Source organism: Podarcis filfolensis (assembly GCF_964270895.1).
Source record: "Podarcis filfolensis genome assembly, chromosome: 1".
Taxonomy (NCBI): Eukaryota; Metazoa; Chordata; class Lepidosauria; order Squamata; family Lacertidae; genus Podarcis; species Podarcis filfolensis.
In genome coordinates this window covers 77,006,221-77,032,359 of record NC_139604.1, presented here as the reverse complement: position 1 = coordinate 77,032,359, position 26,139 = coordinate 77,006,221, and the positions used below count along the sequence as shown (strand labels likewise).

At 44.6% G+C, this 26,139-nt stretch overlaps 1 protein-coding gene across 1 annotated transcript in view; it reads left to right on the top strand.

The window, feature by feature from the left end:
• Positions 1-3,510: 3,510 nt before the first annotated feature.
• The window catches only part of SLC6A5 (solute carrier family 6 member 5), a 91,634-nt gene continuing 69,005 nt past the window's right edge, over positions 3,511-26,139 (top strand). The window contains exons 1-3 of the mRNA XM_083598417.1: positions 3,511-3,698; positions 20,249-20,755; positions 25,323-25,467. Coding sequence (XP_083454543.1) covers positions 3,624-3,698; positions 20,249-20,755; positions 25,323-25,467 — 727 coding nt within the window. The 5' untranslated portion in view covers positions 3,511-3,623. The remainder of the gene's footprint in view (positions 3,699-20,248; positions 20,756-25,322; positions 25,468-26,139) is intronic.

The window sequence follows — 26,139 nt, the reverse complement described above, 5'->3', positions numbered from 1 at the left end:
AAAGAGGAATAAAAATTACTCAACAAGTTAATTTGATTTTCCACTTGGGTACGACTCAAACTCCCATGGAAATGTGTATAATGTAGTGGAATAAAGCTCTAGAGAACAAAATAGGGTTGGTGCACCCAGATAGTTGTCTAATATATCCAAAAATGGTTTCCATTGTGTTTTATAGTAGCGTCACCAATATTCAGACACTGACATTTGTTTTAAGATGCTTTACACTGATCATTTTTATGTGGTTGGTGCAACTGAGCATTAAGGATACTGTTCTGTCAGCACAAGCATTTCTGCATGTCTGGTGGAATGATCACTATTCTCTCATCCCTCCAGAGCAGATTTGAGAAGGGGCAGGAGGTGTGAAAAGGGGAAGTCCCATTGCACTGATTTCCTCTAGCTCAACTATCTAGAAGAAATTGGCCAATTATTGAAATATACATTTGTTAAAAAACCAGAAGCTTTTCTACTAGGTATTGTAGGTACGGACATTAATAGACAAGATAACAAGTTATTTTTATAACGGCTGCAAGAATATTGTTGGCACAGAAATGGAAACAAGAAGAGTTGCTGACAAAGGAGGACTGGCAGATAAAACTGATGGACTATGCAGAATTGGATAAGGTGACAGGAAGGATTCGTAACCAGCGGGACCAGAAGTTCTTGAAAGACTGGAGTAAATATGCGGAATATTTGAAAGACAATTGTAGTAATTTGACTACACTTGTAGGACTACAAGAAGTTGTGTAAGGAGAATAAAATGAAATATTACAAAAAGGGATTTAGGAAATAGCTTTTATTCAAGATTTGAACTGTTAAAGTAATATGGACAATAACAAAATGCAGAATTAAGACGTAAAGTTTGAAAATCATTGGTTGTGGTTGATGGAAGTAGTAGGCTAAAACATAGCCAAATGGGCATACAAATTGAGAAGACATGTTGTGTTTTTATCTTTTGTTTGTTAATGTAAAAATCAATAAAAATATTAAAAAAGAAAAAAGAAATTGGCCAATTGTATTTTTTACTAAGGATTACACCTATAGTAAACTCACAACGTGGCTACTAAATTGTAAAGGTGTTCAAAAACTGAAGAGCTGGCAACCAGGACAGGGGGTAGAAAGAAAGGTTAAGTCTACTGGTTCTTGGGTTAACAATGATATTTCACTCTGCATTTAAATGGATTTTCCCCTGTTGCTGCCCCCAGACAGACTGGCAGTTTGGAAGCACACTCACTCTGAAATGCCAAACCAAATTTCTTAACTTCTTCTCCATCTCGGCTTTCTGATGTTCTGTGGCACTGATTCTCTTTAGGAGAGGGGGTGGACAGACTCACATGGACTGTAAGGTATGATGATGTGGGGCAAGCCAATTATGGGTCTCTCCTGGCATCTGGGAATAACTGGGGGAAGGCTAATGTTGCATCATGGTTATTGAACTTAACAAAGTTCAGTTGTATATACAATTGAGCTTTTATTGAACCTCTCGATGAAGTGTGCAATGAACTAGTAATGAGCAACTTAGGTGGGGGAGGATCTCTTAATAGCATTGACCTTTGTCACATTACTGGATAGCCTTAACCCACTGTCCATTCAGCTGGAAAATTGGATTTGGGGAGTGCATGTGGTGGAACTTCTCTGCTATTCAGGAACTGTAGTAAAGCTATGCTTTCCCCATGTGAGTGAATTGATTCCTGCATTGGAAACAGAAACATAAGGCAACTACTAGTGGTGGTTCACTCCTTTTGTCTGTAAGCCACCTAACCAAAATTTTAAAAGAGAGATTTTCTAAGGTATTCATAGCTCCTAATTTTTCTGAAACAACTGTAAAACCTCAGATTCATTACCTTTTAAGATGAGCTTTCTTTAAGCAGCAGTGAGGAACTGATCTGGAGCAACCAATGCCCCCTTCCCCAGTGAAACAAGTTGTGGGTTAAGCATCCACCATCCCTATTCCCTTGCTCCCCACCATACCTTATGATGCTGCTTTTCAAACATAAATCAGTGTTTTTCATTCAAACCAGTTAAGCACCTTAAAAAAGGTAAAGGACCCCTGACAGTTAAGTCCAGTCGCAAACGACTCTGCAATTGCTGTGCTCAACTCGCTTTACTGGCCAAGGGAGCCAACGTTTGTCCGCAGACAGTTTTTCCAGGTCATGTGGCGAGCATGACTAAGCCGCTTCTGGCACAACGGAACACCGAAACCAAAGCAGCGCATGGAAACAGCGTTTACCTTCCTGCCGGAGCGGTACCTATTTATCCACTTGCACTTTTTTGGCATGCTTTCGAACTGCTAGGTTGGCAGGAGCAGGGACCGAGCAATGGGAGCTCACCCCATCACGGGGATTTGAACCGCTGACCTTCTGATTAGCAAGCCCTAGGCTCAGTGATTCAGACCACAGCACAACCCGCCATCAATATATATGTGGGATATGTACAAAAAGGAATAAATATATAACCTTTAAGAGTATTTCATAATCAATTATCAAATTGAAATCAAAGGTGATGGAATTGATTATTTCATCAGTAGACTATTAAAATATGGTGTTGTTTTTCTCAGTGTTCTTCAGTGATGCTCCTGCTAGGCAAAAATTCTTAGACAGCACAATTCTTACAGCACAATTCTAACCATTTCTAACCATGTGGAGTTCAGTAGGACTTAATTCCACATAAGTGGGGTTGGGATTGCAGCCTTGATCATATAAATCAGATGCTTACTTAGAAAATCCAAATCTGCTGGTTGGAACCACCTTATTCCCAGTGGCATAGTGTGGGTTGTATCCTTGGCACTGTCCACCGATAGGCTAGAACGAAGGGGCAATAGCTCAGCAACCTAACTGAGTGGCAACTGCAGTGCTCCATGAGTGGCGAGTGCAGCAGAGAGTGGGATGGGGGATTGGTTAGGAGTGGGTATCTTTCTAAAGCCCTGCAGAGGGTGCCCTAGCAACTAGCCATCTCCCAAATCCACTCCGCAGTCCACCCAGGCAAATATTGGGAGATTTTCTATGTGAGGGGGAGACTGTGCTATTTTTAAAATTTAATATTACTACTTTACTCATTTTTCTATTGAAATTTTGCACCCCTAAGAATTTTGCCTCCAGGGCAACTGGCCCTGGGGCCCCGCCCAAACTCCACCAATGCTTCTTCCTGTTCCCCCATATTTTAAACCCCAGGTATTATGCTGGCGTTCATATGGCCCTGTTGTTACGTTCCATTGTTTAGAAATGTGTTCCATTATTATACCACAACGTCAGTTTTCCAGGGTAAGCAGAGACATAAGGCTAATTTACCTTCTTTCCTGCTTCTGAATCAAACTGCTAGCACTTTTCTCCCTGCTATCGCTATTTGATAAAGGTTGCCCTGATCACCTCTTGAAGTTCAAATTTTAAAAGCCTTGGTGTGGCAGGCTGTTTCCTTTCAGCATTTCAAACCACTAAAGTGTGATACAATTCAACAGTTAATATTAAACCCGCCTGAGAGAAGGTTGTTTTAGAAGTCTCTCTGAGCAGATCCAGCGCTTTCGGCAGGGCAGAGGACAGTATCCCTTGCATCTGGCTGCCCAAACATCAATCCTGCTATTGCTGCTGAAATGATTCTCTGCTACTGCCCGATTGTGCAGGCATGAATCAATGGACAGACAAGAAGATAGTCTTGCCAGACAGACTGTATCTAGGATTGGTAGCAGATACACAGGACTGTCTCAGGTAAATCCAGATGTGTGGAGAGCGAGCATGCTCATGAAATAATCTTGTTGGCTTTTTTATATTTAAGGGGGTTAAAGCAAGCATCTAGATAACCGAAAAGGATATGTGCTATTGTAGCCAATGATCTCTTAATCAATTTCACCATCATTGCAATCCTGTGAACCATCTGCCCCTTGGGAATCTGCCAGCATATTAAGCATTATGTCAGACTGACTTATCTGGATGGCCAAGCAGTAGAAGAGCAGAATGAGAGAACCAAGATAAGAGGCTTTAACAGCCTATGTATTGTAGATGCAATGGAGGAGAAATATTCTGTTTTCTTTCACTAGGCCTGTGCTGTGCTGTTTGCATCTCTAGAGGGGAGAATAACTGAAGAGCATGTGTCCAGATTTTTTCCTGCATTTTCTCTACCTTTGCAAGTAGCTTCCATTTTTTAAGAAGGTTCCCCCCGCTTATGGTTTACACTTCCGCTTTTGTACTAAGATGCATGGAAATTAATTTAGCCAAGGACATGGGAGTGCAAGTCCAGGTATATCTCACTAGATAGCCTTCATCAAGAGATACCTAAATGTCAGAACATACACACAGAAATATATAATTAACATTCTGATTAATTAACATTTTATTGTTTTAACCATAGTATGTTATTTGATCAGTATCTTGAATGTTGGGCTACTGAGGTATCTGCACAATAGATAAAGAAGTTGGTTTTAATATTTATAATTCTGATATACCGTACTTCCTTTCAAAATGTTGTAGTATATTTCTGTATGTATATTCTTCATTTTATATCTCCCATGATAAAGGACATATTTTATATTATGCCTTTTTCCCTGATGGGACTCAAGGTGGCTGACAGATAAAAACAAGAATCAATAAAAACATAGAAAAACAACAACATTAAAAAAACTATTAAACATTGATAGAATTCAACCTCTCTCTCTCTCTCTCTCTCTCTCTCTCTCTCTCTCTCTCTCTCTCTCTCTCTCTCTCTTGTGTGTGTGTGTGTGTGTGTGTGTGTGTGAAATATCTATTTAAAACATACAGATAATTACAATAAAAGCAGCCTGGGACCAGCCCCTCCATTAAAAGCAGCTCCCAAAAGCCTGGTTGCAACAAGAGTGTCTTTGTCTGCTGGTGGAAGCACAGGAAGGAGGGAGCCAGTGTAGCTTCTCTAGGGAGGAAATTGCAGAGTCTGGGAGCAGCCACCAAGAAGGCCCTCTCCCACATCCCCTGTGAGAGTGGTGGGACCAAGAAAATGTCCTATTTTAACTTGAAAAACATTGCAGTTCAATCAATTACCTCCAAGATTTTGCATTTATTGCTTAACTCTTTGGGCCCATTGTTGATTGGGTGCTGCCCTCTTACTGTGCTTTTTCACATATGTGAGAAGCAACTATTAAGGTGGCAGTCCTGTTCCCACTTACTTGGGTATATATAAGCCCCATTCAACTCAATGGGACTTAACTTCTCAGTAGACATGCTTAGGATTGCACAGAAACTAACCAGACCCACCGAGAAGTGGCTTCTCTGAATTCATCCCTTGCTCTTTCTTCATCTAAATGCCGCTGTCCTCCTCACTCCTACTTGGGAAATGGTCCATTGTGGAGACATTCCAGAATTATACCTTTAATGTCCTGCTGCTGTCTGAGAAATATGCTAGTGAAGTGGGTGGCAGTTGCAGGATCTGTATTCAGTTGCTTTAACTTCAGAATAATGGGTCCTTTGTCCTTTGTGTTCGCTTTTTCAAAAATTGCACTTGCACAATGGAGGAAAAAATCCTGCCCAAAATAAATTTGACAGTAGCCAAAAAGCTCAGCACTACAAATTATTTGCCATTGTTGAGAAATCAAACTCCTTTCTGTTGGAAAATGTGTGTGTGTGTCCCCTACTGAATTTCAGTCTTAAGGACTTATTTCTTTCACGTTCCACATATTGAGGAATGAAACCTGTCAGTGTAAAATAGGTCAGCACTTGTTCTGCTGCAAGATAAACCACACTTCAAAGTGAACCAAGCAAACCATTTTCCTCAGGAGGACCAGGCTGAACTTATTGGTACTTGGAGATAGCTTCGTTCTCAGTAAATTTCTGGGGCACATATTGCTTGTCAAGGCGAATCTGGATTTTAGTAGTCATATAGCTGGTCAAGAAAACTGCAGGTGAGGCTTGTTTCCAAGGGTTCACCTTGTTTTACAGCAGCGGTGAGCAATCTTTGGCCCACCAACTGTTGTTGGACTCCATGTCCCATCAGTCTCAGTCAGCACGGCCAATGGTCAGGGATGTTGTGAGTTGCAGTCCAGTAACACCTAAGGGAGAGTTACAGCTCCTGCTGTGGCTGTAGAGACCAATATAGGAGAGACATGTTTTGTTGCAGCTGGGGCAGATGAAGGCGTCTGGTTGTGCTGATGTAGGTGTGTCATGGCATTTATTCTTTCTGCACTTCTCCCAGCGGTCATTCCTCCTCTGGTCACTGCTATGGATGCACAACTGGACTGATTGTCTCCAGGTGCTGCAGTTATCTGCAAGGAATTCCCATACAGTGGGTTGATGTTGCCAGCCTTCATGTCACGTAGCCTTCATGTAGGGTAAAAAAAACCCTTGTACAGTGGTACCTCAGGTTAAGAAATTAATTCGTTCTGGAATTCTTAACCTGAGGTACCACTTTAGCTAATGGGGCCTCCCGCTGTTGCCGCACCGCCACTGTGCGATTTCTGTTCTCATCCTGAAGCAAAGTTCTTAACCTGAGGTACTATTTCTGGGTTAGCGGAGTCTGTAACCTGAAGTGTTTGTAACCTGAAGCGTCTGTAACCCGAGGTACCACTGTATTCTACTGCCCCACAGTTCAGTGTACCAGTACACCATCATTACTGTTTATTTGTTTATTTAGATAAACCCTTATTCTGAGCTTTTACTTGAACTTAGATTCTGTTTCAGCCTTGAGGGGAGAGGTGGAATAAGGGTTCCGTTTAGTTTGACACCCTGACTGACATTTTTTGCTGAAACTACAGATGTCTATAGGGCGTGTATTCTAGAAATATGATATAGTGGCCAGCAGAAATCCTTGGTGGCATAGAGGGTACATGGTCAGGGGACAATAGATGTTAGCAGTGTGACTGCCTGGCCAGTGATGCAGAAACGTCCTCCAGATGCGTCTGTCCCTCTCACAACTGTGCACCTGATCCCCTTGAGCTCCCAACTTCCAATATTATTAAATGAAACTTCCCTGACAGAAGCCAAGTCCACAATCTTCTTACTGTCTAGATTCATAGCTGTGTCAGAATTCAGAATGTGTATTTGAAGATTCCAGCAGCTGCTGTGTAAATAAATGAAAGCAACTGGAGACAAGAACACAAGGCTAGGTGCACATCCTGCTTCCATTGCTTGATGAGTTAACACAAGCTGCCACAGAGAAGCCTAACCACACAAGCAATTAATGCTTTAAAGATTTACCAGACCCTTCATTACCTGGGGATAATTTCAACTGAAATGAGAGAGAACTTTTATCAGAGAGCTCTTATAAAGCTAATGATTTGCCTGTCCAAGAGACTTGGCTCTTTATTAACTGAAAGTACCCATGCTAGGAAATTCTGTGCAGTTACGGAAGAAGGGGGCACTCATATTCAAGCCAGCCAGCCATATTTAAAACCACGATTAGAACACCACCACCAGCAAATCAAAATTAATTTCAACCAATCTAACCCGCAGCTCACTGTGGCAGACAACACAATCATGTGCTATATACTTTATATCACATATAATAAATTGCAGAAAGTCAATTTTAACAGGAAATTGGTAGGTCATAATAATCTGATGTAATTCAGGAAAAAAGATTAAATTAATGGACTTTCATAAGCCAGCGTGCATTATTTCTTAATATGAGCATTACATTAAAAACAGGTTAATGATTTGTTTCCATATCTAAGAAAAGTTCAAAAATATAGCTTTTCATTTAAAAAACAGGAGAGAGCAGGGAAAGTACAAAGAAATGTGTCACCTTTAGCAAAGTCTGTTTTATCTCTCCATGCTTTGATGGCTTTGTTCTGCAGTAAAAGGAGCTACTGAAATTCAAGAAACAGCCTTGCGTGACTGATTGCATGCTAGCCTTATTTCCCTTTTCATAATCCAAATGGTAAAACAAGCCAGTCATTTAAAAAATGCAAGAGGAGGAATGTTCATGCACCTCTGTTTGTTTATTATTTTATTTATTCAATTTATTGCTCATCAGAAGTAGATTTTGCTTAAGATATAATTGGCTGAGATTAGTCCTGAAAATGATCAGCCAGAATGAGAGAGAGAATGCAAGAGATGAGCTGTAACCTCAGCCATGCAATATTTCCTAATTCCTGGGATGTGCAGTATTGAAATCATCTGATGGCCCAGCTGTATGACTGGCAGGTGCCATTGCTGGACCTTGTTCACAGCCGCCATCTGTGGTGCGGCAGCACCTGCCATTGGCATGGCTGGTTCCATTGTCTGCCCTTCACTCCAGTCAAGCTTGTTAAGAGCCGTGCAATGACACTTGTGTGGCATTGGAGAGAGATGGCGCCATTGCATTCTGAAGGGCCATTAACAAAACCGTAGGAAAACCACGCACTTGGTATTTTCAGGGGGGGGGGAATTATGCTGCAGCTGAAGCTATGTGGTCAATGTGGCATGCAGGGCAAAGTGATTCAACTAGCTAGCAACCCATCTTCCTTGAAAATGAAGTTATATGGTAGCAGGCACCGTTTGTGGGCTTTTCTAACTATTCTGGCTCCATTCACAACAGAACCATGCAAGACCCTGGTGTGTTAAGAGCTGCAGTTCATTCTCTTGCTTGCGCTGAAAAGTTTGATTCTTTAGAACAGGTGTGGGTGGTAATCTGTCATTGGACTCCAACTTCTATCAATCTTAGTGAGCATAGTTGTGGGAATGTTGAGGAAGGCAGGAGAAGATATATTGATTAAATATTATCCCTCCTCACTTATGCTAGTGAGCAAGCAGCAGGGCACATTCCCTTGCAGATTGCTGGAAGCAAGTTGATGATTCGTTAGAATCCTTTAAATTAAGCAATCCAGTCTGGATTGTCCAGTCTGGATTGTTCCTAGTAAATTTCCCCTTTATTTCCCTCTTAAAATAAGAATTACACGGCAGTCTTCTTTAAAAGTAAGAGTAAAGTTTACTTACATTCAGTTCACAGCAGTAATCTGAAGGCAGGCTTTATCTTGTGGTCACAGTTACTTTTGTAGAGAAAAGAAGTCTGAGCTATGCCTCAGACTTTCCACCTTGTGGCTTCCATCATCCGTAAGGATGAGCCATGTGCTGGCTAAGAGCAAGAAGAGGAGGTCCAAGAGAGAAGTCCGAAATGAGAAAATGGAAAAAGGGAAGATGGTTGCGTGGCTAGCCCTTTTACATGGTCAGCTAAGGTCATGTCCATCTACCTGGTCACACACAGGGGGAGGAGGCACCAGAATAGGTATGACAGGAAGTCCTCCCTGTCTGGGGCCACATCCCCCTGTGTGTCCACTCTAGGCAACAGGAAAATGTTGTACTTGACTGCTCCAATGATGATACTTCCCACAATAGTCAATGGCCAAGGGCTATGGGAGTCCTGCAACATCTGAAGGCCCACAGGTTCCCTATCTCTGCGCTCGCGCTCTCGTTCTCACTGTAGTCTGCCCTTCGAGAATGCTCAGGAATGAAGAAAATGAGAGCACTAAGAAGAGAGCGAGAGAAAGAGGAGAAAGAACTGTAGAAAATAAGCTAACAAATAATGTTGTGTTTGTTTAATCCAATATCAGATATTTCCGGAAGCAAAGAAAAGCTGCTTTTCAAGAGAAAAGAAAACGTTTCCAGGAGAACTTACCTGTTACTGCCCAATGTTTCAGAAATCCTGCCTAATGGGTCACTATCAAAAGCACCTTATGGTGTTCATGTGTAGTATGCTAAATACTGACAAAGTGAGTCAGATGGTGGGACCTGAAACAAGCAGTGAGGCACATGGTTTTCACTAAGTAACTGAGGCTGATCAATCTGCACTAGTTTTTGAACACCAGATTTGTAGATCTCAGCATTGTGATAGTTAGAATGCGGCTTCAGCATCTACAAAGGGCGTTTAGGTTTGGGCTATACAAATATTTAAAATGCCCTTATGCATGTTTGACTTGCCATTCTAAATGCACACACACAATTGATGCAGTCAATCCATTAAATCATTTCTGGGTTATTTGATTTAGTACATCATCATCATCATTATTAAAATGTCTATACAGTGGTGCTTCGGGTTACAAACACTGTGTTACAAACTCCTCTAACCCAGAAGTAGTACCTTGGGTTGTGAACTTGCCCCAGGATGAGAACGGAAATTATGCACCGGCATCCCGCCAGCAGTGGAAGGCCCAAGTTAAGAGCGGTTTCAAGTTAAGAGTGGACCTCTGGAACGAATTACAGTAAGTTCATAATCCAAGGTACCACTGTACTTCTCTTCATCTGAGGATCGCAGGGTAGTATACATTTTAAAAATCTGTTGAAGCTTACGCACATCACTTTTTATACATATGTGTTATTATCAGTGTACATTTTTATATGTCCTCTTAATTTCAGTTGGAGACAGCTACGCATGTACAATCCTTGATCTTATTAGCATTTAAACATGTTTAATTCTGGTTGGATAATGCCCTGTTTTTGCTTCTGCCTTTTCAGCAGTTCTCTCGTATCATCATAAAACTTGAAGGAATCAAAACACCAGCTAGTTTTAGAATTCCATTTTCTACTTTTCACTCCCAAATGCCATTCAGTCCAGATTACAGCATGCCAACATCACAGAGCAGGTGTGCTGCCATACAGCGCCAAAACAGTGAGCCAAGCCAAATGCTAAAGCAGTGAGGGGGAGGAGAATGTGTGGTCCTCCAGGGTGACTTGACTGCATCAGCTCTTGACCATGGGCCATGGGCATGGGGCTGACAGGAGTTGGAATTGACTGGGACTGACACCAGGAGGGTCAGTTCCCCACCCTTGAGATAAAGTGAAGTTTGTGAGAGTGTGAGTTATAGGGTTACTTTTCACCCTCCCAGTATCTCAAGGCTGTTGATCAATGATTCTCCCTGTTTACCTCCACTCCTGAACTATTAGGCCTCCCCCTGCAGTTTTGCATTTTGAAACCTGAGCTTTCCTTTCCATAACTCCAACATTCATACGATTAGGATTCTTTCCCCCTGCATTTATTTATTTATTTGCTTATCTGCAAGGACTTGGAGTGGGGGGCAAGGTACCGATGGGAGAGGAGGGGGAGATGCGAGCTGATTCAGGACAAGATCAATTACTATTTTTCATCTTTGACAAAGTAATTAAGGCTGTAGTGACTTGTTAATTCAATCCGAATGGCTGCTGTGGTGATAGATGCAGATTTACAATCAGTTCTGCTTCAGCGTAGGGAAATGATTATCCACTGCAAACAGGAGGCCTGAGAGCAGGGAATCACTCCAGGGGGACGTGTTTCCTTTTTTAAAGAGACTGCAGGCTGCGCTACAGAGGCAGAAAAAAGCACATATGAAGGGAGGGGTGAGAGTGAGATTCCCTCATCTTCTCTAACACTCACATTCACATTCACACTTACATGTACAGTGGTTGGAAACCATGTATGCAAAGGATTACTGTGCATATAGCTCTCACAACTGGATCCCTGAAGCCAATATGTGAAGTGATGTGTGTGCAGCGCCCAATGCTGGATTGGGGCCATATGTGCCATGCCAGACAGATGGTCAGCGCTATCAGCTTTGACAGGACTTGTTCCTGTATCCTTTCATCCCCTCCCCATCCCAATCACAGCCAATAGCACTAGCCTTCTGACTGGTGGGGCTCAGTGTGCAGAGATACAGAAATTTCCTTATAGAATGAAAGCTTGATCCATTTACTACAGAGAGCAAATCCATATGGGCAATCTGGCAAGTTGAGGCTTGAGGGCAGATTGAGTTTGTCTGTGCAGCATTCTACCCAAGGGTAAAATGGTGATGTTATTTGCTGCTTCTTGAACACAACACACATTTAAGCTTTATTCACACTATAAATGTATATTGGCTTTAGATCACTTAATTGTCATGGCTTCCCCAAAGGAACCCTAGGAATCATAGTATGGTAAGGGTGCTGATTACTCTGTTCTCATTCTGATTCCCTAGCCCTGCCCCTTTCATGATACAATTCTCAGGACTGTCTTATAAAAGGAGTGATTTTTCAACCAGGATAAGTTCATAACATATATTCTGAATGTTTAGCTAGATTTGGGGCAGATTTACTTCAGTAACTATTCACCTGTGCCATGAGCTGGAAATATTCTGAACTCACTACAGGTCCAGCAACCTCAATACCACAGAGAGCATGCAAATCCTTCAGAGATCTACTCAGCCTATATGTCAAGCATGTGAATTTACACTGTGACACAAAGTCATGCAAATCTACACAAAGTTTGTCAAATACAAACAGCTGTTTCTTAAAAGGGCATTTTCCCATTACTTCATCAAAAGCATGATAGTATGGGTGCCTGTTTCCAATTTTTACTTCTTACATAATCTCTGTAGAATAAAATAGACCATGGCACCCTGTTTTAATCGCCTTTTGACCAGGCAGCTTTCTATGTACCACACACTTAGGAAAACACAGCAGATTTCTGTGCAACCGGTTTGAGGAACATCAGTGACCGAGTGCACTGCATGGGCTGCCTCAAAGATGGAACTTCTCAAAGCTAACTGATGTCAAGGTAGCCCCAAGGTCAAATTTGTGATGCAATAATAAGAAATGCTTTCATACATTTTTGATGGGAATGTCAGAAGTCTCAGGATTTCTGGTGGGTTGTGTATGCTACATGCTCAAGTAAGCTGTGCCAAGAGGCCAACATGGTAACATGGATCCAGCGTTAGCCTTTTAAATCTTTGTTTCATGGGAGGAATAAGGCTATTTGGTTTGAAACTTTGACAACTCACCTCCTTGTTGCAGTTCTCATGGAAGTTGCACACTTTGGGGGAAGTGACAGGCAGTTTGATAAAGGGAGGCGGTGTGGCAGGATATGGCAGCTAGCATTGGCTGACAAATTAACACAGCAATGCAAACTGTCTGGGGGTGAAATTGAGTGGGACACTTATTCTGAAGGCTGGATGCGCCTACATTAATTCTAACCCTAGGGAATCCAGATCCAGCCAGCCTGCCAGCCAGCTCAGTGTTCCTTATGGACAGACACCTTGGTATAGCTGGGAATTTATGCCCTTGGTCAATGTTGTATTGTTTATTCTTTCTGCTTATTTGAAGAAAAAAATGATGTTTGCTTACATGGTAGTCATGGGTCTTTTCTTCTACAACTGGATGGGATGGGCATGTTTGTGATCTTATTCTTACTGTTGAGGTTGCAATTGTTACTGTCTTTCAATTCAAGAGAAAAAAGGCGTGGAGATGTTCAGGGTGTCAAGAGAGGATATATTGTTTATTAATATCCTTCCTAACTTGCGATAGAGTTTACATCATAAGCAGAGTTTACATTCCCCTTCTCACATACAGCAGAAAGCTGGTTGCAGGCTCGTTAGAACCTCTTACTATCATGCAGTTTAATCTGCCTCAGATTGAATTGTATATTCCTGGTAAAATCCCCTGTAAAAATCCCTCCTAAAAGAATAAAGACAATGCCATCTTATTCATAAGCAATAAAAAGAAAGTTTACTCATGATCAGGCAGAGCACAGTGTGATCCCTGCAGGCAGGCTTTAGGCTTAAAGATACAAATTTATACTAACAGGTTTATCCCATAAGGGAGATGATCTGGGCGACTGCTTGGCTGGCAGCCAGCAGTTCATTCCAGGAAGTTCGCAGGATGGAAGGAAAATGGAAAAGAGAGAGAGTGGCAGCATGCCTTGGCCTTTTACCCACCCACTAGTCACATGCAAGGAAGGATGCTGCAGGCCAGGAGGAACAGGAAGTTTCGACTGGCTGGACCAAACATTCTCTTGCATGTCCACTCTAGGAAAACAAGGAATGTTGTATCTGACTGCTCCCAGTGGATTACATCCCACAAAAAAGAAGGACCCTTTAGTCTGCAACTTATTTTGCCAGGAAACATGTTTCTGATGGAGTGGGGGGGGGCTGGCACATGGGCACTCATGTGATTGTTTCCAGGGAGGGCAAAGGAAACAAACAAATATAACTAGCATCAACTAACAGATGTGCCATTTATGGGAAATCTGGTGATTCAGTGGTAGAGAGGCCTGGGTAGATCTGGCCTCTGACCAGCTTGCAATCCAGATTCATCCTTCCACTGTTTTGCAATAGGTAGAACTGCTGTATATCTGTGGGTAGCCCTAGTATCCAGACAATATTTAACACTTATTGCATTTATATCCTTTTTTATTATTCAATGAGTTTAAGATGTTATACTGGAGATGGTTCTCCTCTCCCTCATTTAATCCTCGCAACCTTGTGACGACTGAAACCCTCAGTCCATTCTCTGGCATCCTTCACTCCCTCCCCCCTTAATTAATTGCAGATATCTGAAATTTTAACATAAAAACAAAAGGTAGATTCAAAGGAAGGAGTGCTTTCTAACAAGGGTATATGGAAAAGGGTCTTCCTGAATGCTGGAGAAGAACTGTATATTTAACCTTAGGAAGTGTGATGTCTGAGTTCCATGAATTTCAAGTCTCCAGGTCAAATTCTTACTCTTATTTCAAATATGTTCTCTTAAGTAGGCCTCCCAGTGTGGTTTCCCATCCAGGTATATTATCATATTCACCCAGTTTCAGGAAGGCTGCAGCATCAAGGTTCCAATTCTGGGCCCAAATTCTGGGAATTCTAAAGGCACAAAGAAATGAAAACATTGAACATCAGCCAAATAGACACTGAAGGCAGGGATTGAATTTTTTTTTTTTTTTTTTTTTGCTGCCTCTTTTCTTCTAAGGAGGATCTCTGACCCTCTTCATGTCATCAAAACAGAAGCAGCGCCCATCGCTTCCAGGAACCTACCTCCCATGGTGGCCAACTTTCAGCCAGAATTTCTATAAGCAGTCTGTACAGGGTTGCCTTCACAGCACAAAGCCACTGCTGCTTCATTGGCCAACTTCCCATGCTCTTTCTAGCTCCCTGTTAACAAAGAGGAAAGAAATGCCAGCAGTGTTGGTGCAGATCTCCCATAAGTTTATGGAGGGATTTTTTAAAGCGACGTAGACTATGTGGAGGGGTAGTTCACCTGCCCCCCCCACTCATTTCCAGGCCAGGACCCTTTCAAGCTGGCACAGTGATCTATCTAGCCCTGCAATAAAAAAAGAAAACCGTCCATCCCACGAGGGTTAAAAAAGAAAAGAAAAAAAGCCCCCCCTCCACCTCTTTCCCCCTTTTCTTCCTAATGTCTCAACAAATGAAACTGATTTGTAAAAATGTTACATGGGGGAAAAATACGAGAGAGACATTGCACACACTTCTGTGAATCAAGAAAATCTTTAATAAAACAAAAAAGATGGAAATTGACACTTTGTAGCTGGGACGCAGAGTTTACTAGAAATTGGCCCTCTAGCTGCCGTCTCCCCTTCTTCCACTTCTACCCGCCTCTACTGCACCAAAGAGCATGTACAGATTGCTCTCTCCTCTTCGAGGCGCGGCTGCGGCTGGGGTGCAAGGGGAAAGGCTCCAGTCCTCGTTTTGCTGCTCCCCTGTGTATCGGATGGGGTCGTGCAGACGTAGACGCCTCCATCGGTGGTAGCAAAACGGCACGACTTTGACTCGCTTTTGTTTGCAGGAATTTACGCCGTGCGCTTCAAACTTCAAGTGCTTCGGTTTAAATCCGCAGGATTCTGAGTCACTGATGCGCCAGTCCCTAAATCTCTGCTGCTGCTCCTCCTCCTCCTCTAACTCCCGTTGCGGACAGTCCCGCTCGTGAACTTGACTGGAAAGAGGCAAATCCCAGATAGGCAGCCCTCTTCGCTCTGCAGCAACGCGGAAACAAAAGGCTCCCTGGACGCAGGAGGCGCTTTGAGCACAGACCAAGCGCTGAGAGTCCTTCTTGCCGCGGTCTTTGCTCTGAAACTCCTCTCTGCAGCGGGCTGGGATGACGCGAGTTCCAGGCCCCCCTCGGCAACGCAGTTGCCCGCCCTTCTTGCCCTCAAAAGGAAGAAAGGTTTAAATAAAGAGGGAGGGGGAAGCTGATGAGCAACGGGCAAAGGTTGTGGAGAGTTAAAGAAGGGGAAGGGCGCTTACCAGGTTTAGCTATTTATAACATCCCTTCAAATCAAGAAGATCAATGAGTACGAAATTGTTGGCTCCTGATGTCCGCTTTATTAAATATGACGCCAGTAGACGCGCATTGGACCACCTTAGAGAGTGCGGAGAAAGGGGCTTGGGCTACTCCCCGTTAACTCTTCCTCGTGTAGAAAATAATCTGATGAATAATACACCGGATGTCTCCGCACAAATGAAAGCTAATTAGATTACATTGGAGACAAAATGAATCTATTTCCATTTACCGGTACATTTCTTTAAGCGCTACAACCATTCCTTGCTTTGGTTCTCTTGTGGAACCAGCGCATTGCAGTTGGGTGAGTTTGGGCGCTGCGAAGATTAGTTTTGAGAATACTGAGAAAGGGGAGGCTCGGGGGGGGGTGTAATTTAACCACTACCGAGATCTTATTGCATAGGAAAACTAGCTCTATATTATTCTTCAGCCAACTTCTAATGACGTTAATGGACTTGTTTGACTTCGGTAAAAGTGTGTGAGAGGGGGGCGGGAGGAAGCTCTGAAAAGTGAAATGTTATGAGCTTGGAAAGCACCCTGTAACTGTCTTCCTAGTTCACTTAGTTAATCACCCATTTGCAGTTATGTGAATTTCCACTTCCAATTCATCGACGTGGCTAACAAAATTCTGCTAGTGTGTTTTTCACTGGAGACAAAGATGGCCGGTTGTTGTTACTACTTTATTGTTCCACTTTCAAATTTAATAAATTAACAGTGCGCTAAAATGGCCAGAAATTTATGAGCGGATTCCTGTAGTTCGAACCCTACCTTATTTGTTGAAGTCTCCTGCTCCGGACAGTGGAACTGTGACAAACAACACTAGTCCTTTAAGATGGATGGTTTGTCTCTTTTAATTTAGTTCATGTATTTTAAAGGGATTACTCTAATTTGGGGGGTCGGGTCTGGGTGACACCAAGAGTAAAAAACAACTCTGTTCTGTAACCCACAGCTGTATCTGCAATTGAATTGAAACCTTGGCCACGATTCAGCTACAGTTTGGTGCTTTTAAATGGCGTTTATTTAAATAGGATAGTAGTTAAGCTATCAACAGCGTGACTCTGTCATGTCTACTCAAATAACATTGGATTCAATGGGACCTACTATACACTCTTACCTAGAAGTAAGCCCCACTGAACGCACTTCTGAGTGAGTACAAGACTGCGCTGTAAGAAACACTGTAAGGAAAACATTTCAAAGCAAGATACAAATTATTTTATTTATGTTCTGATAAATAGTACCACCACCACCGGTGTATATGCGTGAGCGGGCCACATTTTTCTTTTTCTTTTTTAATCGTATGTTTTGATTCACGATTTTTATTTTCTTTTAAGCACACAGCAGTGCCTTCGGAAATAAGTCCTACTGTGTTCAGTGCGGTTGAGTCCCAAGTGTGCCCGACTCCTAAAAGGCCAAGAGAGCTGCCGGCCCAACTTTTTGGTAGTATACCTGATGCTGCAGCTCTGAGATAATGTGGGTTAATAGAAGTTTGCTAATGTCTTCAGTTGGAATCCGTGCTAGACATCTGAAGGGCATCGAACGAAGCAGGACATTGCTTGTATTCTTAAATTGCAAGTGTGCATTTCATAATTTTATACACAGAGATACATAAAAGGCGGGTGAAATATTCTTTTCCACAATGTGCACAAGGCCACTATACGTGCGTACATATATGTTCAAAACTCACGCTGATCCTAAATGCGTTTGCTTGAAATAATGCTGCATTGATTATAAGGGAAATTGTTTCCTCATAAGAGTGACTGGTTAGGATCGCAGCATGTATCCTGTACTGTCCAGTTTGGGAAGCGTGCAAAAATTATAATCGTGTTCTTTTTACGGCTGCTTTTCTGTAACTAAAGCTTTTACTTACACATCGAAGCTACATGGGAAACAATGAGCCAGAGCTGCTTAGAGAATCTCGGGAATTCTCTAGGATGCGCAGAGTTGTCCAAAGGGCGCTTCAACTTTGCGCTCGATGATTGGATCCAACAGTTCCTCCTTACCTGCTCAACCTCAACCATTTTTTAAACACATCAAATATGCTCAGCATGTCTTTTTCTCTTCACCCCACTGCCCTAAAGATGACCTCGATGGATATTAACACATTGCTGAACTGCTTGGGTTGATTTCGTCTGTGTTATGTCTCCCGTTGCGTTTTGTGGAAAGAAGTCGGGAGAGGGGAGATTCCTCCCCTTTCCTGAAGATCTGTTACATTAAATCAAAACGCTGCCGTGGCCAGCCTGCAGCTGAAAGGCAGAGAGAAGAAGGCGCACGGGCTGAAGCGTCTAAAAAAAAAAAGTCGAAAGACGTGGTGGAATGGGGTGTGTCCATTGCAGAGGTTCTGGCTTGAAGCGTAAGGAGACGTAGAGCGGTGCTCGCAGGAGGGAGGCGGAGGCGGGGAGGTCTTTCGCGGCTCGCGTTTGTGCTTTGGGTGCAATAGGACGTGTTCCTCACATGTTCTTTTTCTAATTACCAGCAAGAAAGTTCTGCTTTCGTTGGGCTTGGCTTATTCAGCATATCCCCCCCTCCCCAATGAGTCACACCGAACACGTAATCCCAACCGCTGCCTGAGTGACAGCGAGCCGGCGCGCAGGCTTCCTGTTGTCCCTTTAAAATCCGAATCCAAGGGTAATGATTTATCAAGCTCGTATTATCAAGAAAATGTCATACGAAGGGCACCTTGCTATGCACTGACGCAAACCCAGTCTTTCCCACGGAGGTATAGAAAGCTTTGGTCTTGCCGGAGCAAAACCCAGTCTACCCATTTTGCCTGTGCTGCTGTTTTTACCTCTGCGGGTTCTATCTGATGCTACTTTAGACATGGTAAGTGATGGTGCTCTGGGTTTCCCACTCTCTTTTCTGTTTCTTTTGGGAATGTTTAGGCTGGGGGGAAAATGTATTTTACTCTTAAAATGAAAAGTGGCTGCAAATTAAGTTTGGGGATGTGGTTCAGCCTGCAGCCCTGAATACACTAACTTGAAAGTGAGCCCCACTGTACAAAGTGGAAGATGCTTCTCAGTGGAACATACAGTACATAAGCAGCGCACTGTTAGACTTGGGAAAGTGTCGACTGCAGTGGGGAGGGGACGAGTGGAGGCGTTGGTACTGTCCAGGGTCCTGAACGTCCACATTCCTGTGTAGAGAGCGTTCCGCATTCCTCTATATACTAAAGTGGCAGTGGGAAGGAAAAGTGGGGAGGACGTGCAAAAATGTGGGTGTATTTCAATGCAAGAGTAAAATTTGCTTTCATTAGTGAAGTTCTGAAGCTGCAGATATTAATTATGCGCGTTTTGAGGATTCTCGACCCTGAAATCCAAATGCGGACAGGAAACTGCCTACGTGTTTGCTTTTCAGCGTCGTAAAGGGTTATTCTCTTAAGGGCAGCAAAATGTGACTTTCTAAAGTGTGATTTTAGTTAGCACCGTTGTTTATTATAACACAAACCTTCAAAAGGATTAAGAGATGTAAAAAGAGATGTAAAAAGTTAAAACACAGGCTGGAAGAATGTGGCCAATATTTAATACTGGTACAGTACAGACGTCTTAAATATTAGCAATGCAATACTATACATGCCGACTCAGCCATTTTGTACTAACTGAGACTTACTCCCAAGTATAGTATAGTATAGTATAGTATAGTATAGTATAGTATAGTATTGCGGCCTAAAAAACAAACCTCTGGATTTTCCTGTGCTGAATGAGAAATAAATCCCATTTACTTCTGAGTAACATGCTGAGGATTGGAATTTCAGAAAATACAGTTTAGCATTTGTTGTAATAGATAATGTGCCTTTAACGCTTCTTGCAGACCTTTTCTTTTTTCTACCATTAGACTAAAATATTGAGAAAAATCATTACTGGGGGAATATAGGAACCAATATTATTGAGTTTCGCTATGTCTCGCTAGCTGCATCGAAGGCAGAATGCCGACCCCCCCCCCCAATCCAAAGCTAGTGTGCATTGCTGAATGACAGAAAGGAAATGGGGCGTAAAATTAAAGAATCTTTCTACAATGGTGCTAGGAGAAAAGAGCATCCGACAGTCGTGATGAGAAAATCAAGGAGGTTTGCAAGCAGAGAGCTGGAAGCGATATTGCATCTATCTAATACTGGAATCTGAGGGCGCCGATGCGGTTCTAGCTTACAGTATGAAGATTAGCGAGGGGAGGGCTGCCTAAACCGAATCTGCTGCGACGCCTTCGCGATTATCTTTAGCAGTGCAACCACAATACAAACACTTTATGTCAGGGACGGGCCCCTTGTCCTGTAGCAGGTCCGCTTTTGCTTCCGTCTTTTCAATGTGCCTCTGCTCTTTCAGGATTACGCCAGTCAAAAGGAGATGAGCAAACAGCTGGTGAACAGCCCCGAGTCAGCCGCCTCTGGGCCACTGGAAAGCGCCGGGATGATAAGGAACAGCCCCGAGACGGAGCACCCGCAGAACCTGCCGTCCCAAGTCCCGTCCCAGCTGGCCAAAGTCGCCACCGCTCTCTCCAGCGACAACAAAACTTTGCCACCCGACGAGGCCAAGGCAAATGATTCCGAGAGGACCAAAGTTGGCATCTGCAAACTCGCCCCAGTGCAAGACTCTATAGACCCTTTCCCTCTCAAGAACGCCCCCAGCGCAGGGAACACCCTCCAGGCCCACATTGCCCCTTGCAAAATCCCCCCGTTGCAAAGCACAGACGGGGAAGCTAATCAAAGTATTGGTAAGAGCACACTGGAGCAAAACAATGCCAAGGGCGCTTGGGTGAACATGAGCCAGAGCACCGTGGTCTTGGGCACAGATGGGATCACGTCTGTTCTCCCTGGCCGTACGGTCACTGAGGTAAGTCGTTTCCCCCTGTTACTGCCTTGTCTTTCTCTCTCTCTCTCTCTCTCTCTCTCTCTCTCTCTCTCTCTCTCTCTCTCTCCCCTCTCTCTCTCTTCCCCACCCCACGCCTTTTCGGATCTAACACAAGTGGTTTGAACATAGGCGGATGTCCACCAATGCCACTTCCCACGCAAAATGCATCCCCAGTAGAAACTTCGGGTATACTAAATCAGATTTAGGCTTGGCTGTGAGCGATCTTGAAAGCAGTCCTCCTCCTGCGTGCAGCAGAAAGAAGAAAAACGAGGGTCTGGAAATGATGACAATGATGAACTAGTTATTCTTCTCTCTTAAGCACACAGACTCGAAATAACTCTTCTCTCTCCTTCCTGGGGCTCAGGCACCAATTAGGAGAAGGGAAGTGGATCTCCTCCAACAGATCATAAAATGTGGCCATTATTGGACACTGGAGCACGAAAAGGGAAGTCGATCTATAAGGCAAAATAGAAATTAGCTAAAATGTTTCCCTGTTGCTTACTTGGGAGTAAGTCTATTGAACAAGCTGGACTTACTTTCAAGTAAACATCCTGAGACTGACTCTGCGTAACTACCCTGTTCAACGCACACATATTTCCTTCCACTCAACTGCGCAAAAAGTCATTCAGTGTTCGCCTGAGTCTGGGAGGGAAACTGACACGCAAAAGCAAACAAATATGAGTATTTATTAATTTCTTAGCCGACCCGTTCCTAAGGTTTTGGTGGGCAATGACAATTGTAATACACACGGGCGTATGTATATTTCCACCTACTTCTGTGATTATGTATCTCTAGCTAGCTTGGCAGAGAGAAACCATAACAAAAAAGGATTAAGTCCCATTGGCCTCTTGTCGTTTGCTGCGGCGGGACCTGCCACCTCCAATCGAAAAATACTCATTACCTCGCACCGCTTTGTCTGAGCGCTATTCATAGCTGATTAACCTAATTAACCCGATCTCTTTCTCTCTCTCTGGCACGTGCGCGAGAAGAGTCCCCCTCCCCCTCAGAGGAGCATTTGTAGCTGCGACTCCAGTTTGCCAAAGTTCACTCTTCCTTCCCGGCTCTGAGCGTCCCCAGCGCCGCTGTCCAAAAGGGACCCTTGGGGAGCGCTCTTGCCTGTCGAGCAAACGCGGAAGGCAATCAAAGCGAACAACAAAAAACCACCCAAGCAAAGAGCCAACCGTAGCAGGCCCTCTGCTCGAAGCCCCACCGGGCCCGGGCTCTGTGATCAATCACTCCATCTCAGACAGTTCAATCGTCACTCGGGGTCAGTGAGCAAGTCCCGGGCACTGCGGTGTGATGTAGAAATGGGGCCGGGCTGGTGAAAGCGCGCACCTGGTACCCTGGCAAGACAGTGGCCTCTGCTAAGAAACAGAGGCGTCCACGGCTAGAGGCAGCGCTGTCTTTCTCCGCTCTGAAGGGGTTGGTGTGAAGTAGAGCATGCTGCGCCCTCCCGTCCGCATTCACACAATCCGCAGCAGCGCATCTATAGTCTCGGTTAAGGTGTCAGTTTGACTGCTTTTCTGGTCGTGAGGACAGCATCCTACTGCTCCCTCGTGAGCAGTACAAGTGCAAAGACATCAGATTATGTGGTTGGCTCCCCGTGGGCTTAAGATGTGCAGTTAAGACCATGTACATTATTGTGGTTTGCAAAACCGGATTTGACTGTACATTATAACCAGTGAAGGTTACGACTGAAGTTTCGCGTGAGAAGCTATCAAACGCAAATGTGTTCACTTTTCAAAATGCTGTTATCACATGCTCTCGAGTGAAGTACAGATATATCCGCCCACTTAGCACAATTAAGTTTCATCACTACGATTTAAAACGATCCAAGTGTCAGTACTCAGAGGAACTACATGGGGTTACGTTTCAGAAATTCCGCTGAGTTAGATCGAGATGGTTCATTTGTGGGCTCAGCTGCATGTGGTGGACCACGTTGCCTAAGTAGCGGGCAAATGTGAAGATTCAGTCCCCGCGGTGCATTTTTTGTTTATTCTTGCGATTTGATTCCTGCTACCCACGAGAAACTGGGTATTTTAATCCGTTTCCGGATAATCTACAGTTTGACACAGTGTCCTCTTTGCCCTCCCTACAATGTAAACTGGTGTCCATCTAAAGAAAAAAGGAACTGAGTTCGTACACTTTTAAAATTAAATTTATCTTCCGCTTTTCCTCCAAGCACCTCAAGTTGGCGTATTTGCTTCTTCCTCTCTCCATTTTCTCCTCACACAGCAACCCTGTGAGGTCAGTTTGGAGCGATAATGTTCGACCCAAGGTGAGGGATTGGAAGCCTAGTCTTCCAGATCGAAGTCGGACGCTCTAACCCCGTGGTTCCCAACATGGGGCACACGCTCCACAGGGGGGCAATTTGATGTTTAAGGGGGGCAACGAGAAAGGGGGGCAACCAAGTTAATGGCTTCCTCCACCTGAATAGTTCACTTTTTGAATAATAAGAATTATATGGGGGGGGCAATCAAGATTTTAGAGATGCTTAGGTGGGGCATGGCCAAAAAAGGTTGGGAACCACTGCTCTAACCACTACACCACACCACACTGGCTCCAGTTAAGCTCAAGCCAAGGAATCATTCGCCCTCAGTCGCGGCGGAGTGAGTTTACATTTCAGGGCCGCAACTTTTATTACATCTGATCTATTTTATTTCGACAATCGGCGCACCGCTTGATCACACTGCATCTGCCAAGCCGCGCGCGGGTGTTGTGTTCGTGGGAGGGAGCAGGATCGGGTCCGTGGGGAAGAGAACCATCATCCTTTTCCCCCGCAGTCCCGATGAACCGCTGGGCTCAAGGGCGCCAGTTTGAAAAAAATATTGGCGAGGGGGGAGGTAATCGATCACATGACACGGTGCGCGCACAGCATTTGAATGGCAAATGCCCCTCAACTTAGGGAAGCAGCCCCACCCCCTAATATTTAATGGGGGCGAAGATCCCTCGCCTCGGCCCTGAGGAGTTGCCTATTCGTCCAGAAAGGGAAACTTTCAGCCCTTCAGTGACAGAGGGCTTATGCCTTGCGGACAGAGGACATCCAAGGCCCTGGGGCGGCGTAGGCCTGGAAAAAGACAATGGCGGCCACTCAGCCCTGGCGGGTAGAACCAAAGGCCAGCGCGCAGGTCGTGCGTCATGACGCGGTTGCTGCTGTATGCCAGCGAAGCTGAGGAAGCCTAAATCTCCTCCTCCTTCTCCTCAGGACAGACTTTTCTTAGGACTTCGGGACCCTCCTCAGCGGCGCGCGCGCGCGTGTGTGGCGAGTTTACTTAGGCTGAACTTCCATCACCTTGCGCGCTCCCGTTGGGGTTCACCAAGGCCCGAGTTGGGTCTGGTAGCGTCGCCAGTGCCTTCAAGTGGTCTTCAGGAGGACATTCCCCCCCGAAAAATGCTTTGCCTCCTCCCCTCGGCCGAGCCCCTCCACCGAAGCGTCGCCCCTGTGTATTTCTGAAGCTGTGTGGCCCCAGCCCAGCTCTAAACCGGCGCTTCTCCTCGCCAGAGGCCTCTTTCCCCGCTTTCTTTAGCTCTTCAGTAAGTTCAAGCGCCCCCCCCCCCTCTCTCTCTCTCTCTCTCACACACACACACAGCCCCATCCCGCCTCGCTGCTCTTCTTTCTCTAAGCAGTGACTGGAGGGAGAATGGACCGTGTGGTAACTGGGGGTTGAGGGATGGCAAACGACCAGGGGGACAGTTCACGCGCCCCGGGCAAATGCTCCCAAAAGCGCTGTGCGCAGCAGACAGCCGGCGCGAGTCATTACGGCGCCAGCTCGCCTCTCCCAATCGCTTACTGCTTAACTCAGCCACATGAAGCCTTGAAGTGGGTCTCTCGGCGCAACTCGGTCTCGCCTTAGGCACTGTCAGGTTTTCCGCTTTTGTTCTAAACTTCTTCCCATTCCTGCCCCGATTAAAAGGGTGATGATGCGCGCCAGGCCCAGGGCAGGTTTGCTCCAAATGCCATTGGAGTTTGCCTTCCACATTCACACGTGGGGGGTGCAGGCAGGGAAGCTGGCCAGGGATCTTCTTATGACCTAACACTCGGAGGAGGACGTGATCAGAAGTCACGTCGATTAAGCTCTCGTCGATTTCGACAAGGAGGGATTTAAACACATGCATAACTCTGCCAATGGGACTTAAAAGTGCCTGGGGCTTTCTCTTGCTTTGTGACAGAGCCAACTGCAATCAGCGAGTCCTAAGATTCCCAGCGAAGTACCTGTGTGAGTGAATCACCTCTAACTTTCCTAGAGGACATTTTCAGTTCATTCTTTCCCCACGCCACGATTAAATGCTGTAGCTCTCAAGGGTCCCCTAAACTCAAGACCTGTATTTTCTTGCTCCAATTGCAATTTGTGTTTATGGTATGGACTGATGAATAATAATAATAATAATAATAATAATCTATTATTATTTATATAATTATCAAACCAATTACTACTGCAACTACTGCGGTACAGTTTGCCTAGGGATGGCAGCTCAGACATTCCGCATCTGAACTCGTTGTGTGCTATCGCGTCGATGTAATTGTGTTTTTGTTTCTGTCTCCCTCCAGCCGGAGGAGGAGGATGAAGGGGACGAAAATAAAGCCCGGGGAAACTGGTCTAGCAAGCTGGACTTCATCCTCTCCATGGTGGGTTATGCAGTAGGGCTGGGCAATGTCTGGAGGTTCCCGTACCTGGCCTTTAAGAATGGGGGAGGTATGGATTTTCCTCTCTTTTTACACCCTGCAGTTCAGAAAGGGGTAGCGCTGGGGCCTTTGATCCACCAGCCGGGTTAAACGGAGCGCTGAGCTTGAACGTAAACTGCTTCCTCAGTCAGCTTAAATTCGAGCTTCCCCACTCCCTCTGGTTTCTGGATCGGGCTTTCAGCCAGCGCCTTAGAAGCAAAGGGGTGGGTGCTCCTGATGGCGAGGGGGAAAGGGGCGGGGTCAGAAGCTGTCCATAGTCGGAAACCCGCAAGCCCTGTTCTAGAAAACCGGGGCAGCCAGAGAAATCGATGCCCCTGGGTTAAAAAGCGAGATTATCTCTTGATCTTGGTGTTCATAGGAAAGGTTACTTCACCTTATGTTAGAAGTACCCATTAAGCACCCCATATCACGCCCCTATCCTATAATCTGCGTTGCGTGAAGAATGAACAAAATAGACTTCAAGGCATGCTTGCGGGTGAAGTAAATTCTAATCCGCATTAGTGACCCGGAGTAAGGTCTTTATTCCACCCGATGCGGACGACAAGTGTGCGATAACAAATGTTATCAGTTAAAAGCAAATCGTTTGGTTTCAGGTCTGCAGTGAAGCTCCGCCACTGCGGAAACTGACCTTGGCGAAACCTAATAGAATGTACAGTATACATAAACAAAACATAGAAAGGAC